This window comes from Drosophila innubila (assembly GCF_004354385.1).
Source record: "Drosophila innubila isolate TH190305 chromosome 2L unlocalized genomic scaffold, UK_Dinn_1.0 4_B_2L, whole genome shotgun sequence".
Taxonomy (NCBI): Eukaryota; Metazoa; Arthropoda; class Insecta; order Diptera; family Drosophilidae; genus Drosophila; species Drosophila innubila.
The window spans coordinates 1,927,843-1,943,436 of record NW_022995372.1 but is presented as its reverse complement, the minus strand read 5'-3'; the positions used below and the strand labels follow the sequence as shown (position 1 = coordinate 1,943,436).

The window sequence follows — 15,594 nt, the reverse complement described above, 5'->3', positions numbered from 1 at the left end:
TCTAAGGAAGAAGAGAATAAAATTCAAATGAAATTATTCTCTAAATTTATACTTAATTTAAAAACAATACATTTATTAAAATGAAAATTAAAAAAATTGTTTTTTTTTAATTCGTTTATCACTTTTATATTTATTAACGTAAGCTAATGAAAATAATTTCAAAATAAAGTTTAAATTAATAATAAAGATAATAAATTTGTGATATATAAAAAAAAACTATAGTAAGTTGAATTAAAAACCAAAATTTAGATATAGATTACTTATGTTAAGCAAAATTAGACATTCCAAACAAAAAATAATATTACACTGAAAATAAAAAAAAATATTTAAAAATAAATATAATCATATTAAAAATACAAAGTTATTAAAATAAAATTTTAAAAATATATGCTACATTTAAAATCAATTAAGGCAGATAATTCAAGAAATTTTTAATGTAAAACTTTTGAAATTACATTTAAAAGCAATATTAAAAAAACTGTTTAAACCCAATATTCAAAATATTTAAGAATATAAAATTTTCAAATTTTCAAATTTTTAAATTTAAGAATTTATAAGGTTACATTAATTAACTTACTGTTACATCACTTGTAGTAGTTTTTCTGTTTCTAATAAGATCCATAAATACCCTATCTACAAAATTGTATTGACTAAGAGGTTGCTTCTCTTGTTAATACATGCCTTTTTCGGATAGACAAGGTATAAAATACAATAGGGACTAATCTTTAAACTAAATCTGAATAGAGTTACTTTATGTTAATTGAGGCTAACAGGTCAGCGAACATAGAACATAAACCTTGATGTTAATAGGGTTAAAAGAAGAATTCTTAAAATTGTTGGGGTTAGGCATTCGGTCAACGTGTGGTTTGGCAGTTTGTATGAATACAGGGTATAAAAACAAAGCAGGGAGTAACCCAAAAAGTCGCACATACTCATAAAGGTCACACACGCATAAATTTTATATGTAGCTTAAATCTCAGCTGAGGCAAGGACACACACACACACACACACGGGGACATGCAACACACACACACACATACACACATGCAAATCCCCTATGTAAACGCGGCAAATGCGAATAACTCGCATAAATAGTAAAAAAAAAGTCACTAAGAGAACAGAGCGTTAAACCAAAGACAAGCCGGACCACAAAACAGCGAAAGAGAGAGAAGCATAGAGGGGAGAGAGAGAGCATGAGTGGAAAATGAAGTAAAGCCTGGAACACATTTCTGAAATTACCTGACTGTCAGACCATTCAGGCATTCATTTAGACTACCAACGAGTTGTGCATAAAGCTCGTAAACCTGGCCAACAAAAAAAATCAGAAAAAAAACAAAAGCCACCAAAAAAAGAAGGAGCTGAAATTCAATTCTCTAAGCGCACTGTCCAATTCAGCATGCATGCACAGTGACCGCAAATAGTTTTGGTACTCAACGCATTTTTCTGCTAATGGAAAAGGCAGCTAAGAAAAAACTGAAATAGATGTACGTGTTGCAGAAGAAGCTTCCGCAGTTTGCATATACATGTGCCACATGATTTTTGCAACAACAACAACAATAATAAACACAACAACAACATCAACTACAACAACAACAATTTCTTAAGCATTTGCTTGCAGTTGAGTTGGAAAATTGAAAAACAGCTGCCGGCGTTTGTTCCTTTTCTTAGATTTCTATTCAAACAGCAGAAATAAAAGATAAGAAAAAGGGAAAATGGAAAATCTGCATGCGTGTTGAGCTTGGTCAAAATGGAAACTCACTCTACAATGGGGAAGAGCGAGCAGAGAAAATGACGATGGGCAAACAAAAACTGAATCTAGACAAAGTGAAAGCGGAAATTAAAATTGCAATACAAAGAACAACGCGTTACAAGCAGAAGAACAAGAAGAAGACGCACACAAGAAAAACACACAGAGAGACTGCCTTGCATTTGTAATGAAGTGAATGTGGAGGGCCGAGAATAGAGGATGGAGGATGGAGGATGGAGGATAAAGGATGAAGGATGAAGGGCTATGAGATATGCGTACATGAGTGGTTGGATGATTGTGGATTGTGGCTGAGTGGCAAGTGCTTTGGATGCATTCGCAATGCTTCTTCTTGCTCGCCTATTTTATTCCTCAGGGCCAAAACGAACACTACAAAACACAACGAACTGCGACGCCTACAAAATAAGTGAGAGCTGTCAACGTTTTTCTCTAACTTTCTGCGTGTTCCCACAGATGATAACCACTGCAATTCGCCAAGTGAAAAGCTTAAAAAAATATATGGCAAAAAAAATATTATTTTAGCTATACTTTAATTCTTAAAATTAGTTTGAATTAATTTATTTCGAGATTAATGCTAAAATATTTTTATAATATACCTTCAAATCATATAATATGATAAATTTATATAAAAATGTTTAAGTGGTAAATTTATGAAAATTAAAAAATAAAGTTATAATTTCTAAATAATATTTTACAAAAAAAAAAAAAAACTATATCTGAATAGGTAATAAACAAAAGATCTGACTATCTTAAGACGCAAATTTTAGATTTGAGCATAAGTCAAATTATACAAAACAACTTTATTTACAATTATACTTGAGTTATTGAGACACATAAATTAATTAATAATAATTTTTTTGACTTTAAAAAATCTTAGTTAAGATATTATTAATATTTTTCTAATGTGTTAAAATAAAGTTTTAAAATAAAAAAATAGTGCAATATAAAAGAAATTATAGATTTATACGGTTATTTTTTAACAAGCCAAACTATTGTTTTAGAAATTATTGCAGTTAATTTTTAAGTTTCGGTTCAACAAGCTTACAACGTAGATTTACAGTTCTTGAAAATGTTTTCTGAAGCACTCAACACTGAGTAGCAATTGCAGCTTTTGGTTGCAACGTTGCAACACGTGGCACTGTCCAAAGTGTAATCTGTTAGCTGTCGGCAAATTTTCCGCAAGGCTTATAAATAAACAATGTGCAACATTTGAAGGACACAAAGAGCTGGGCAGAAAGAGACTGAGATATAAAGGGAAAAAGAGAAAGGGAGAGACTGACAAGCAGCTGATAAAAGTGGTTGCTAATGCGCTTTTCACATCTGTTGATATGGCACACTCCCACACACACACCCTCCCACACACACACACACACACACACACAAGACAACGGGATAACGCATAAGCCAAGAACTGTAGCTTCACTGTGGCATAATTACAATTGAACTGCCAACTGCAACTGGCAGGAAATGGCCAACTAGCCAAGTGACTAACTGGTCAACTGGCCAAGAGACGTTTCAACCGATTGGCAATCGACCTATAGGACCTGGGTAAAAACGGTCCTCATAATGCGCCTCAAACCAAGCAAAGCGTCTCAAATCCAGCAACAAATGGAACAACAACAATTGCAACAAAATACAAAGTGCAATTGGACACACGCTGTCAGTATCAAATGGCCAAGTTAACACTGTGTGTATGTGTGTGTGTGTGTGTGTTGTACTAGTGCTAGTGCAATAACAAAAGCCAGTTTCCCAATACTCAATACTCTAAGCTCAATATGGTCAATGGTGAATGGTCAGCAGAAGAGCAGCTGAGTTTTATAAGCTGATTGCAAATTGGCAACATGCTGTTGGCCAGGCTCACAGCTTGCTGCCCATTTGGACAACAGTTGCCTCGGAAGGTCATTACATATATTATAGGTATAGGAGTATAGGCCAATTGGCAATTTTATTTTATATATGCAGCTCGCTCTGTGGCCTATTATGTGTTTCAAATTATTGTCCCTGAATATTATTACAATGGGAATAGCTGATTAAATGAAAGCAGACGAGAAAAATTTTAAATTTTACATTCTTTTTCTAGAGTTTACTACAGAATATCGCTTATTATGAGAGAAATAAATGTATTTTTTTAAATAAACATTATTCTTTGTATTATTTTTCTTCAGTTAATGAACTGAGCGCTCCGTTTTCTTTAATTTGAACTATGAGATGCTTTTTATAGCCGTTAACTAAAAAATAAGTTAAAGGGTATATTGTGTTCGTTGGAATGTATGTAAAAGTGAGAAGGAGGCATCTCCGACCCAATAAAGTATATATATGCTTGATCAGCATTAATATTTAATATTTTATGTCACTTGCTTTTAAAGAAAATAGTGTTAAAATAGACGCCTTTATCAACAGAGCTTTTATCCGGTTTAAAGCTTTCAAATACATTAAAGTAAGGCAAACAAAGCTTACATCCCCTATCTCTCATACCCATTATGCTGAATAGCTTTCAGCTAGTGTCATTCCGATTTAACTTAAAGCTAATCCATCAAAAATTACCCTTTTTTTAGACGTGCTCGTAACAGACACTTTGTTTTATCTGATCCACGATTACAGCGTCCATTTGGTTGCTTTGGTTAAATGGTAGCAAAAAGTGGTAAGACTGAAATCGATAGATGCTTGCTCGCTTCATGACTGAGACTGGGCCAATCAGTTGGCCTGGTTATCTGTCCGTCTATCCGTCTGTCTGTCCGTCTGTCTGTCTGTCTATCTGAAGTGTGGCCAGTGTGCTTGTTAGCTGCGTTTATTCCCAGGGAATGAGCTGAGATATCACACTCAATGGCAGACGATAACGACGCTGGTCTGACGTTCATTTGAATTGGCGTATATGTGTATCTCTCTCTCTCTCTCCATCTTCCTCCCTCTCTCTTTATAAGTGTGTGAGTGTGTGTGTTGGAGGCGCCACTCAGTTTACATTATCAATCAAGCTGACTGACAATCAACGAGGGCAGCTCATTTACCTTCTAGTTGAAAGTGATACGACTCAGTTCAAGAACGATATCCTTCAAAAGCTAAACATTTGTATGTGTATTTGTGTGTGCATGTGTATGTGTCTCTTTGTCATTGTCATTAGTATCTATTTGTTTGCCTGGACATGTGCCTTGAATACGATCCTTTGTTTGCGCTACGCTTGCCACAAAATAAAAGGGGTACAAACACTGCGAGATACGAGATATGAGATACAGATAAACACTTTAGATACACTTTGCAGGAGCCATAACTGCTGTAAAGAATAATCAAAAAATTATCACTTTTTTAATCAATCAAATTTAATAATTTTTTACTTTAAATGGGTATTGAAATACTATTATTTTATTAATCCACTTTCATATTTAATAATAAATTTAATAAATATTTGTAATTAGAAAAAAATGGTAAGATGGAAGTATTATTATAAATTTGTATATTTTCAGTCTCTTGTAAGAGTTAATTGTAACTTTTTAAGCTAATGTCTTTAAAGACAAATTGCATGTATTTTTATAGTTGATTTAGTTTTAGTTGCTACTTTGATCAAAAATGTATATGATTTTATTAACTATAATATTAACTATTCAAAAATATTTTAAAAAAATAATTATTACACATTAAAGTAGTATATTTTTGTTGATCCAATTGAAAGCAGAAGCATAGCTCAACACATATTTGGGAAATTGGGATATATACGCTTTGTATAGTAGAGTCCCTTGATTTCTACTTAAATCTCAAGACATTAAAACGGTTCAGATATGGTTTTAAAATGGTTAAGAGTTCAATATGTGTTCACTATGAACTATTTATGTAATATATAAAAACAAATTAGTAAATAGTTTCCACACGAAATTGATTTCTTCACTAAAATTTAAATTTTAAGCTCAAAATCGGGTTTTAATAGCCATAGCTCGAAAAATATTCAAGTAACGATATTGATATTTGATATATGAACTTGTTGTTGCAGTGTACGCGAATTCCGGTTGAAGCTTCCTTTACCGCTCCAAATAACACAAGTTCCTGTTGAGCGCTTTTATACGAATTTCCCGACATCGATCCGCATACCAATTCCACAATCCAAATTCATTTGTCCTTCAAACATTTCCGGCACACAAACTGTCAGACAAATGCTCGGTTGCTAAAGTGAAGCGCAAGTTTTTCTAGTATACAGTGAGCGTTAAATGTTTACACAAACATGCCATATATTATTTTGAAGAAAAGTAATGAAGATGTATCGGCGGTTGTTGTTGAAGCGCTTCTATAATGAAAATTGGTTGTAGTTTTTACACGCACTTGCCCGAACTTTTCTCCATCACTTGACCAGGGCCAGGACCAGCACCAGGACCAGGGCTACTACAGCCGCTGGGGAAAAATAGCAATAGCCATCACAAAAATGATTATTTTTACTCTGGCTGAAGGCGGCGAGTAATTTTTCTTGAGCTCTTTTTATTTTTTATTATTTTTTGTATTTTTTGTTCGCTCTCATCACAGTCAATTCACCAGTTGCCACTTGCAACTTCCACATGCTGTTGTTGTTGTTTTTTTCAAAAGCAACAACAAGTTGAAAGAGCAAGCTAAGGGGGGTGGGGTGGCTGTAAAAGGATAGCGGACTTGAAGTCCTGTGCAAAAGTGCTTCATTACTTTGCGCAGCAGCTCGCGAGAATATAATGAATGGCGATAAACGTGTTTCACATTTTCCTTCGCCTTGGCCAGTTCTGAATTTTCTGACAGCATTTCTCATTTATTTTTGCAGCTGCCCAGCAGCACTAAAAAATTATGTTGTATATTAAATTTTATGTATTTGACACAGAGCAAGGTAAGGCAATCATATGAATAGCTCTCAAGAGCTATTTCTATTTTCTATCATAGATATTTCCTTATTATTAGATATTAATTAACTACTTCAAAAAAAAAAATATGGGAATGAGATTTCATATCATTTTCTTATTCACTTTATTATGTTTCACATATGAGAAAATGTGTTCTTATCTGATAATTTATTTGTATGTTCTGTTTATCGGAAATGCGCAGCTGTTGCAGTTGCAACATTTTGATTTACGACTACTGACAAGTTTAATTGAAGGTCATTGCAGTCAGTTTACTGTTAAGTCTTTGTTCAGGAAAAGCTGAAAACGCCTTTCCTCAACTGTTGACGGAACTTCAAATTTTTGTTGCATAGCTTAAGGCGCCATTTAGTTAAGTTATCTCAGCATTTTTAATATTGCAGTGCATTTTAAAAAGATTATCAATATATATTAGTAGCAATGCAAATCTAAGCTTTACTTTAGTTTATCATGGCTTAATAAATATGTATAATGTACTTTTAGGGGCTTGTATTGCCTGAATTATTAATAACTTTAATTAGCTATTACTGCCGATCGTCTTGTCCGATCATGCTGCGATTAAGTTGCATAATAGATAATATTAATAGGTAACGTAAATAACCATAAAAAACGAATTATCTTAAAAACTGTGGGTGGGACGATCAATGTATATATACTTTATAGGTTCTTCCTGTTACATACATTTCAACGAACACAATTTACACTTTTACTTATTTTTTAAGTAACTGGTTTGCATATTTATTGTTTTATTGATGCATTTAATTTGATTAATTTGTATTAAGAATTTGAGTTTGATTTTCCTACTCACCGTATTCAAATTGGTAACCTTATCCAAATCGATGGCCGTGCTGCCGCGATGATGATGCAAGTGATGCAAGTGGTGTGTTGTTAACATGTTGTTGTTATTGTTGTCGTTGCTGTTGTTGTTCTTGTTGCACTCAACGTATCACACATAAGTCTCAATGTGCTGTATATACTATATATTCTCGGTTCTATTTGATTATCGTAGCTATCGCCGGCTAAATTGAACAATCCATCAAGAACCGGAACCGGAAGCGGATGTGGATGTGGATTTGGAACTGATTGTTGTTACGAACTCAGCCACAAGTTCAGTGGTAACCTCAGTGGCATTGACAGGTGTCGATGTGGCAGAGACACCACACAAATTGCTGCTTGTTGCACTTAGAGTCGAATAATGCGATTTGCATCACGTGAATTTCCATCCACCTGTAGCAACTATCAAAAAGAGAGAGAGAGAGAATAAATTATTGAAATGAGAATGACAATTGAAGTACACGACTCGCGACACATTGACACGCCTCTTGCCTGCCTTAGGGCAGGTGGCATGTGGCATGTGGCACGAACCAACGATATCCGCCACGTCACATTTCATGCGCTTGAAGTTCGATGGATTTTTAGTTTGTAGAATTTTGTGACCCGCCATTTTCAACGCAACGGAAGCGACAGTTGCCAATTGCCTGTGGCAATTTTCCAGCTGCAAAGTGAGAGAGAGAGAGAGAGCAGAAGAGAAGACAGGAAGTTAACACTTCAATTGCCTTTGAGTGGCAACATGACAGAATGACGCCACGGGCCAGTTTCTGGTTTAAACTGTAAGCTGCATTGTGCGTTGCATTGTGGCAAGCATAAATAAACAAGAAGTCAAGTGAAGAGTCGAGAGTTATGAGATAAGAGACAAGAGACAAGAAACGAGAAACGAGACTTAGTCAACTTAAATGAAATTAAATTCTGCACTTCTACAGAACTCGAGGCTCCTCTGTCCCCTATTGTCTGCATTTAACTGGAAGCTAACTGGATTTCCGTTGTTTGCATATTAGACCATGAAATTGCATTAAAAACTTAACAGAAGATGGTTAGTTATTAGCAGAAGGAAGATTGAGTACCCTATACTGAATATTTATTGATTATTTATATTTTATTATTTATTATTAACTATTTATTACTTGTTATTTATTTTTCATTATTTATTATGTAATAACTATTATTTATTTCTTATTAATTTATTTATTTATTATTTATTATTATGACCATTCAAAATATATATTTTTTTAAACAACGTTATATGTTACATATTTGTTACAATGCCACAATTATACACAATGAATCGCAATTATCTTTATTACTATTTTAATTTTCTAGTATTACAAATTTAACATTAATTTCTATGCATTTTACGTCAAAATATTTCAACAAGTATATCATCAAATATTAATACTATGCTTTAATATAAATGTTATGTTAAACTTAGAAAAATCTAATAATATCTCCTGTGAGGGTATAATAAAAAAAAAGTAAACTGAGCTCTAGTTAGTTGCAGAAAGTCAGAAAGTGAACGCAATAAAGTGCGACGAATACAGAAAACGCAAACAAATAATGCAAAGCAATTGTTCAAGTAAATTGTGTCCATTTTTCCGAGTTGCAGTTGGACGCAAATACAGCAAATAAGCATTGTTGTGGGTGAAGTTTTCCACTTTTCGCTTCAATTGGCATTTGCTGACCTTATCTGAAAATCTTTTTTTAAATTGAATTTCTAAACTGAAGTCGAGTTTTCATGCGCTTCAAAAGCTCCTCGATTGATTGAGTTAAAAGCTGCTTTTAGGTGTTGGCATTATAAAATTTGCACAATTTATTTAATTGAGCTTTAAAAAGTATTCGGCTTACATAAACTTATAAAAGATATTGTTCTGTATAATAATGATTAGTTTAGTTTCATCATGTGGAAGTTGTTTAATAAACTGAATGCTAAGATAATAAACGGAAGTCAGATGTGCTTTAAATGGAAGTCTGCTTTAATCATTTCATATTTGAATAATGGAAATATTCTCAAAAGCACATTGAGTGTGATTAACTGACAAACAGCGGCAGCTGAAAATGATAAGAAACTTTGTTTAGTATCTCATTTTGAAAACAGGAGCATTCAGGTTTATTGTCAGAACATTGCGTGCTTCGCTTGGCAATGAACATGGTAATGGTAATGATAATGAAAATGCGACTCATTAAGTCGTGTCGCGTTGCAAAATATGCCGCCCAAAAGGATTAAGCAGCGTCTGTGGAAATGTGGAAATGGCGCAACGCCCATTAAAGGATTTCTGTAGCTCATTTTACTGAAATGTAATTAAAAACTTAAATTAAAAATTTAAATGCATCGCTCTTAGCACTTATGAAATATTAATGCGAATATGATTAAGTCAAAAGAGAGAGGGAAAGAGAGAAATAGAGTACGTTATGTCGCTCTTTAATCACCCCAACTGGTGTTGATGTTGATGGGAAATTTAAAATGATTTGTTGCGTATACGCAGCGTTTGCCACGTGCCAAAAACTTTGTTGTTTAAACTTATACAGCGCTTAATTGTTTCTGCTTCTGATTCTCAATCTGCTTATGATACTGATTCTGAATCTAAATCTGTCTGAAAGTTGTCAGCGACAGCAGCCAAAGTCAAGTGAATGCCTAGCGGGCACACTCATGTATTCGAATGATGTATTCAGTGACTCACACGCACTACAAAATGCCATCATCATACCAAGGACTCGTAAGCCTCACTGTAATGGCAACAAAACAAGCGGAAACTCAAACAAGTTGCATGCAACAAGAAAAAGGATTTTCCTCTATCTCTGTCTCTACCTCAACCTCAGAATTTTGCCTCGGAATGAGCCTGAAACCGAGCCTGAGTCACAGAATGCCTCAGAGTCTGGGCAACTTGGCAGACATGCCAGAAACTCATTAGCTTTATTACAACGTCAGCGTGTTAGAATTGCAGACACCCTGTACTCAATTCAATATATTAACAATTTTCTGAATTAATGATTTCATTTTTGGATTAAAATATTAAATAGTTTTAAAAGGAACAGATTAAAGCGATAATAAATACTGTAACTTTTTTATTTGGTTTCTCAGAGTTCTCAAACACCTATACTACAGGGTATAATAAGACAGAGAACCGCAGAGGGACGCAACCACAAGAGAGACAGTTAGAAATGTCAGTGTGACTCATTTGGCATTATTTGTATTAACTATTCATGTCATGTGTATGTGAATGTGTATGTGAATGTGTATGTGAATGAGTATGTGAATGTGTATGTGAATGTGAATGTTTACACGCATTCATACTTAAACTCACACATTTGAATAATTTTGACAAATGTGTGATTAATTCAAAGACATTTGCCAACTTGAGCTTTAATTTTATATGTGTAAGTCAACAACAACAAATTAGCACTTCATCAAAATGTTATGTTTATCTGTTGGTATAAACTTTATTTCAGCTTCTTATTCCCCTTCTTTCGCCAAATCTTGAAAGGTGTATATGATTTTTAAGGGTAACACAACTTTTGTAGTTTAATTTTAAGTGGTGTAAAATATCACTATAAAGCGGAATATCTTTATGGACATGGTTTGTCCTTTTTTTGATTCTGAATACAAATTTTTATGTAATGCTAAGGTCCCCTTGCTGAATTTGACAAAAATTTTGACTTGTAGAGTTGCTAGGTCAGAGGCTTGAGCAACTTTGAACTGTCATAACTTTGCCAAAATCTAACCGATTTTCAAGCGGAATGTCATTTTAATCATGGTATAGCCTCTTAATTTATTCTGTATTCAAAGTTAATTCATTTAGAAAATTTTGTTACTATCGACCAAGACATGATTTTGATGGTAAGGGTCCCTTTGAAATTTCAAAAATTTAATATATAAAAAAAAAAAAACAAAATTTACTGCTTAGTCTTGTTTGCGATTTTAATGTTAAGGGTTTTATTCTAGATATTGATTACGATGCTAAGGGTTCCCACTTTAGAATTATGCAAATTTTACATTTTATTAATTTCTTTAGTTTTGTAGTATATTCTTGAGCTTGAAAAAAGCTATTAAGGATTAGCAATTAAGACGTATTGGCGCTTAAGGCTAATGATAATCGTTGTTTAAGCCTTTACGGTTTTAATTTTTTTTGTGGTTGACACAAAGCAATAAAAAGAGGCAGAAGGCTTAAAGCAAAGACCAAAAAAAAAGTTGTAAAAACGCCAACAATGAGCAGGCAGAACACAAATAAAAGAGACTTTTGAAAAGAGTCACATGCCGGAAATGGCAAACGTCTAAGAGAGGCAGACTAATGCCAATGCCAACACCGGATGTGGATGCGGATGTGTGACACATGCTGCCGACTGCCAGCTCTCTCTCTCTCCTCTTTCTCTCTCTTGCAATATAAGCATTCGCACACACTGAATGTCGTCTCATTGTCGTTTGCGTTAAGTAGGCGACTTTATTAAGCCGAGGACACTGTGACCAAAAAGTGTGCAACGCGCAACAGCAACAACAACAAAAGCACAGTGGGATAAATTAATAGATTTGCTGATTATAATTAATGTCTCTGTCTGACTGTATTACCTATGTGCATTATGTAAATCGTAAAAGGGTACAGGGGTATAAATTTGGCACAAAATGAAATGTGCATAGCATAAGTATTGTTTTTTATAATAATATTTTTTTTTTTTTAGTTCTAATATACAAGTATTTTAAATTAAACAGAAAAAATATTTTTTTATAAATTTAAAAATTAAAAATATTTTTATTATTTTTAAAAATGAAAATTATATTTTTATTAAATTGACATTACTATGACCTAAGTAGACTAAAAGCGAAACGACCGCGTAATGAAAAACTTCATATAAAAAGAAACAACAAAAAAATTTTTACGATTTTTCGTTTTAGATTTGGTTTAAACTTCAATTCTATTTTCGTTTGTCAACAATAAAAAATGTTGGTGCTCCAATTAAGAGCAGAACAATTCTATTCTGCAACATTTTTCTGTAATATTGTAATGTTTTCATTTCGCTTTCTGTGCAAGTGAAAATAAAAATGTACTATAAAAATTTTCTTAACATTTCTAGGATTTAAAATTTAAATTATTAAAGCTAATCGGGCGTAATATTTTCCACTGTGAAATTGTGGCAAGCAATTTGAAATTTATGCACAAAGGCCAAAAGGCATTGGGGAAGAGACAAACGAGGTGACAGCGAGAGAGGGAAAGAGAGAGAGAGAGATGGTGAGAGACGGTGGACACCTTGGTAGATCCCAGTTGGCCACGTGTTTACAGTGTCTATGTGTGTGTGTGTTTTTTGGCCTTGCGGCATCAGCGTCTGGCATAAAATTAAACGCCAACTGCGACATCGCAACGGGAGAACTTGAGAAAAAGCCTATTAGGCCGCCTCGGCCTCCCTATTTCCCCCATTGGCCCAACTCATCTCAGCTCAACTCAGTCTCAGTCTCAGGTTCTGCCGCAATTTGTTGCTTTTTGATATTTATTTTGATGGCGGCGCATATGATATAAAAAGAGCGGCACATAAATCAGAAGCATGACGCGACTTTTTCTGCCAGGAAAAGAAAACAAACAGCCGCAACGGAAACGGAACTGTGAGCGTCTTACAGCAAAAACAAGGACTACCACAACAACAACAAAAAAAAATGGAGAACAAGGAACAATGGCGCTTAAGATGGCGAGCAGCTGCTAAGCGAGACTTAAACTTGTTATTTATGACATCGCTAAAGAGTTGCATCTGTTTGTGGCGCCTGTTTCAGTTTTAAACACAGTTTGACACACACACACACACTTTGACACACACAAAGGTGCCACTAATCGACCATCAAGGTTGAGATTACAATAAAGTGTTTCTTTCGAATTTATGATTATATACTTGAAATTTTAGAGGAGTTTTAAAATAAGTTTAGTAAAGAGGAAACTTAAAAGTAGTTAAAACAGATTTCTCAAATATAAATTCTTTGTAAACAGTTTTCACAAGGTAATATTTTTAGAAATCAACTTGTTTTTAATATCTATCTGACAACTAGTCAATTTATAGCATCAATTTGAAGCAGTTAAGCTAAAAAATTATTAAATTATACTAAAATTAACTTTTTTTTCATTTAAACTTTTTTCTTAAATTTAAATTTAATTGAAATTAGCAGAATAATTTATAGCGTAGAATTTAAAATAAAGACAGGTTTTACAAATCTCTATCAACCCAAAAGCAACAATTTTATCCGATTCTGAATTAAATAAAATGTACTGCTTATAATGGAATTTTATTTTTAGTGCTTTTTAATGATAAAAAAAAAATAAAATACGCATTACGGTTAAAACTGATAAAAGATTAATTGCTGCCAATTTTTGTGACCATGAAAATGTGTCTGAAAAGAAAAAGTTTTGTCATTTTCTTTGTTTGTTTTAAAAAAAAATTTGTCTTCAAAATCTTTAGAGATTTTCTATAGAAGCACACTGGCTAGAAAGTTTTATTCGCAAGCTCGTAATCGCAAGTTTTGGTAAACATATTTGTAGGTAATATAAAACAGAAAAGCTATCGAGGTAGTTTAATGTTTAAGCAAATGAAACTTGTATTAAATTTCCATGGAAATAGTTCAAAGTTTGCTCAAAAAACATTTTTGGGTTATGAGTTTAGTGTTTGTTTATTCAGTTCGCAGTTCCCATTTCTCAATGGCACCTGCCAGGCAGCTTCTCATCTTTTCTGACCCACTCAAGATGCCACTTGACTTTTACTTTTTCAGTTGTTGTGTGAAGAAAAGTATGTGTGTGTGTATGTAAGTGTGTGTGAGTCGAACATTACTCAAGTGAGCTTAAAGTGCCATAAAAATGCCAAGACGTACAAGTCTAATGCCCGCACTCATTCACTCATTCACACACTCATTCATTCGTTCAGTCCTACACTCACAACTTGTACTCAAACACGCAAGCATTTACACACATGAGCGAACAATGCAAATGGAGTTTTTCCTCTTTAATTTTTCTTCTCTTTAAGCTGTTGTTGTTTTTAAGGGTCGGTTGCTTTAAAAGGAAGCATTTTTCTGCTGCAAAACAAAATATAAAAAGAGAAGAGCAAGAGGAGGAGGAAGAGAAGAAGAACAATACAATGCTGGCCATGACCATGGGGCATATTGTGTGCGAAAAAGGCATATATTTTTCAGTGCCTTGGGCATCTCATTTAAACACGCACAATCCACTCTCTCTCTCTCTCTCTCTTTCTCTCTATCTCTCTTTCTTCTACACGCTCTTTAGTGCTTTGTTTTCTCAGAGAAATGTTCGAAATCATAATCCAAAAACGACACATTGGGGCATATTTAAACTGATTTGATTTTGGAGCTTGTGTGCACAGTGGATCAAAGCTTATTTAATTCACAAACTTTTCAGTTATATTTCTATATTTTAAGAAATAATAAATTTAAATATTAATTTACAAATCTGCGTTTAAATTTTCTATATATCTGCTTCCCATTAAAAGATTTATTTATTTCAGATTTGTAATACTTAAAAATAATGGGTCAAATTAGCTGCGAGCCACGGTGTACGTGTGTGGGGTGTGTGTGTGTAGACGCGTGCCAACAAAAACATCAACAACAACAACAACAACAACAAATGTTGAAGTGAAAATTCGTGGGGCGTTTTCCTTGACACGCACGGATCAAAACCACAGAATTGGAGTTGAGTGAAAATATAATGAATTTGTCGTGCATACATTTCAAATGCATGCCTTGACACTGTGATAATCACACACACACACCCACACACACACAGTGAAAAGGAAGGCACACTTTGCTTTGATTTGACTTAGTTTCTCCCTCGATGAAACTCGCCAGATAAGCAGTTAAGTGATTTTGGGCTGGAAAACCAGCCAACAGCTTTTAGCACTCGCCAATCGCATCGCAATCGTGGACATGAAATAAATGCGATATGTTGTTGTTTATGCTATACCCTGTAATAGACAGCAGCAGCTTGAGGGTGGCTCAAAAGTGTGCTAGCAAAATAATACAAAATATTTCAACGAATGCTCATAATTTAATACGTTTACAATAAACATCTTATTAATAATAAGAAGTTAAATTTGTCGACTTTTCTTAAATATTTGGATAAAATTTAATTAGTTAATTTTATACACAAAGCCATGATTTTCAAA

At 33.7% G+C, this 15,594-nt stretch overlaps 1 protein-coding gene across 2 annotated transcripts in view; it reads right to left on the bottom strand.

The window, feature by feature from the left end:
• The window catches only part of LOC117782093, a 36,770-nt gene that overhangs the window by 16,426 nt on the left and 4,750 nt on the right, over positions 1–15,594 (bottom strand). Inside the window, exon 2 of one of the 2 annotated variants that reach the window (XM_034619040.1) lies at positions 7,430–7,848. In XM_034619040.1, coding sequence (XP_034474931.1) covers positions 7,430–7,516 — 87 coding nt within the window. In that variant the 5' untranslated portion in view covers positions 7,517–7,848. Of the gene's footprint in view, positions 1–7,429; positions 7,858–15,594 lie in introns of both variants that reach the window. The other variant, XM_034619041.1, reaches the window with a different exon arrangement.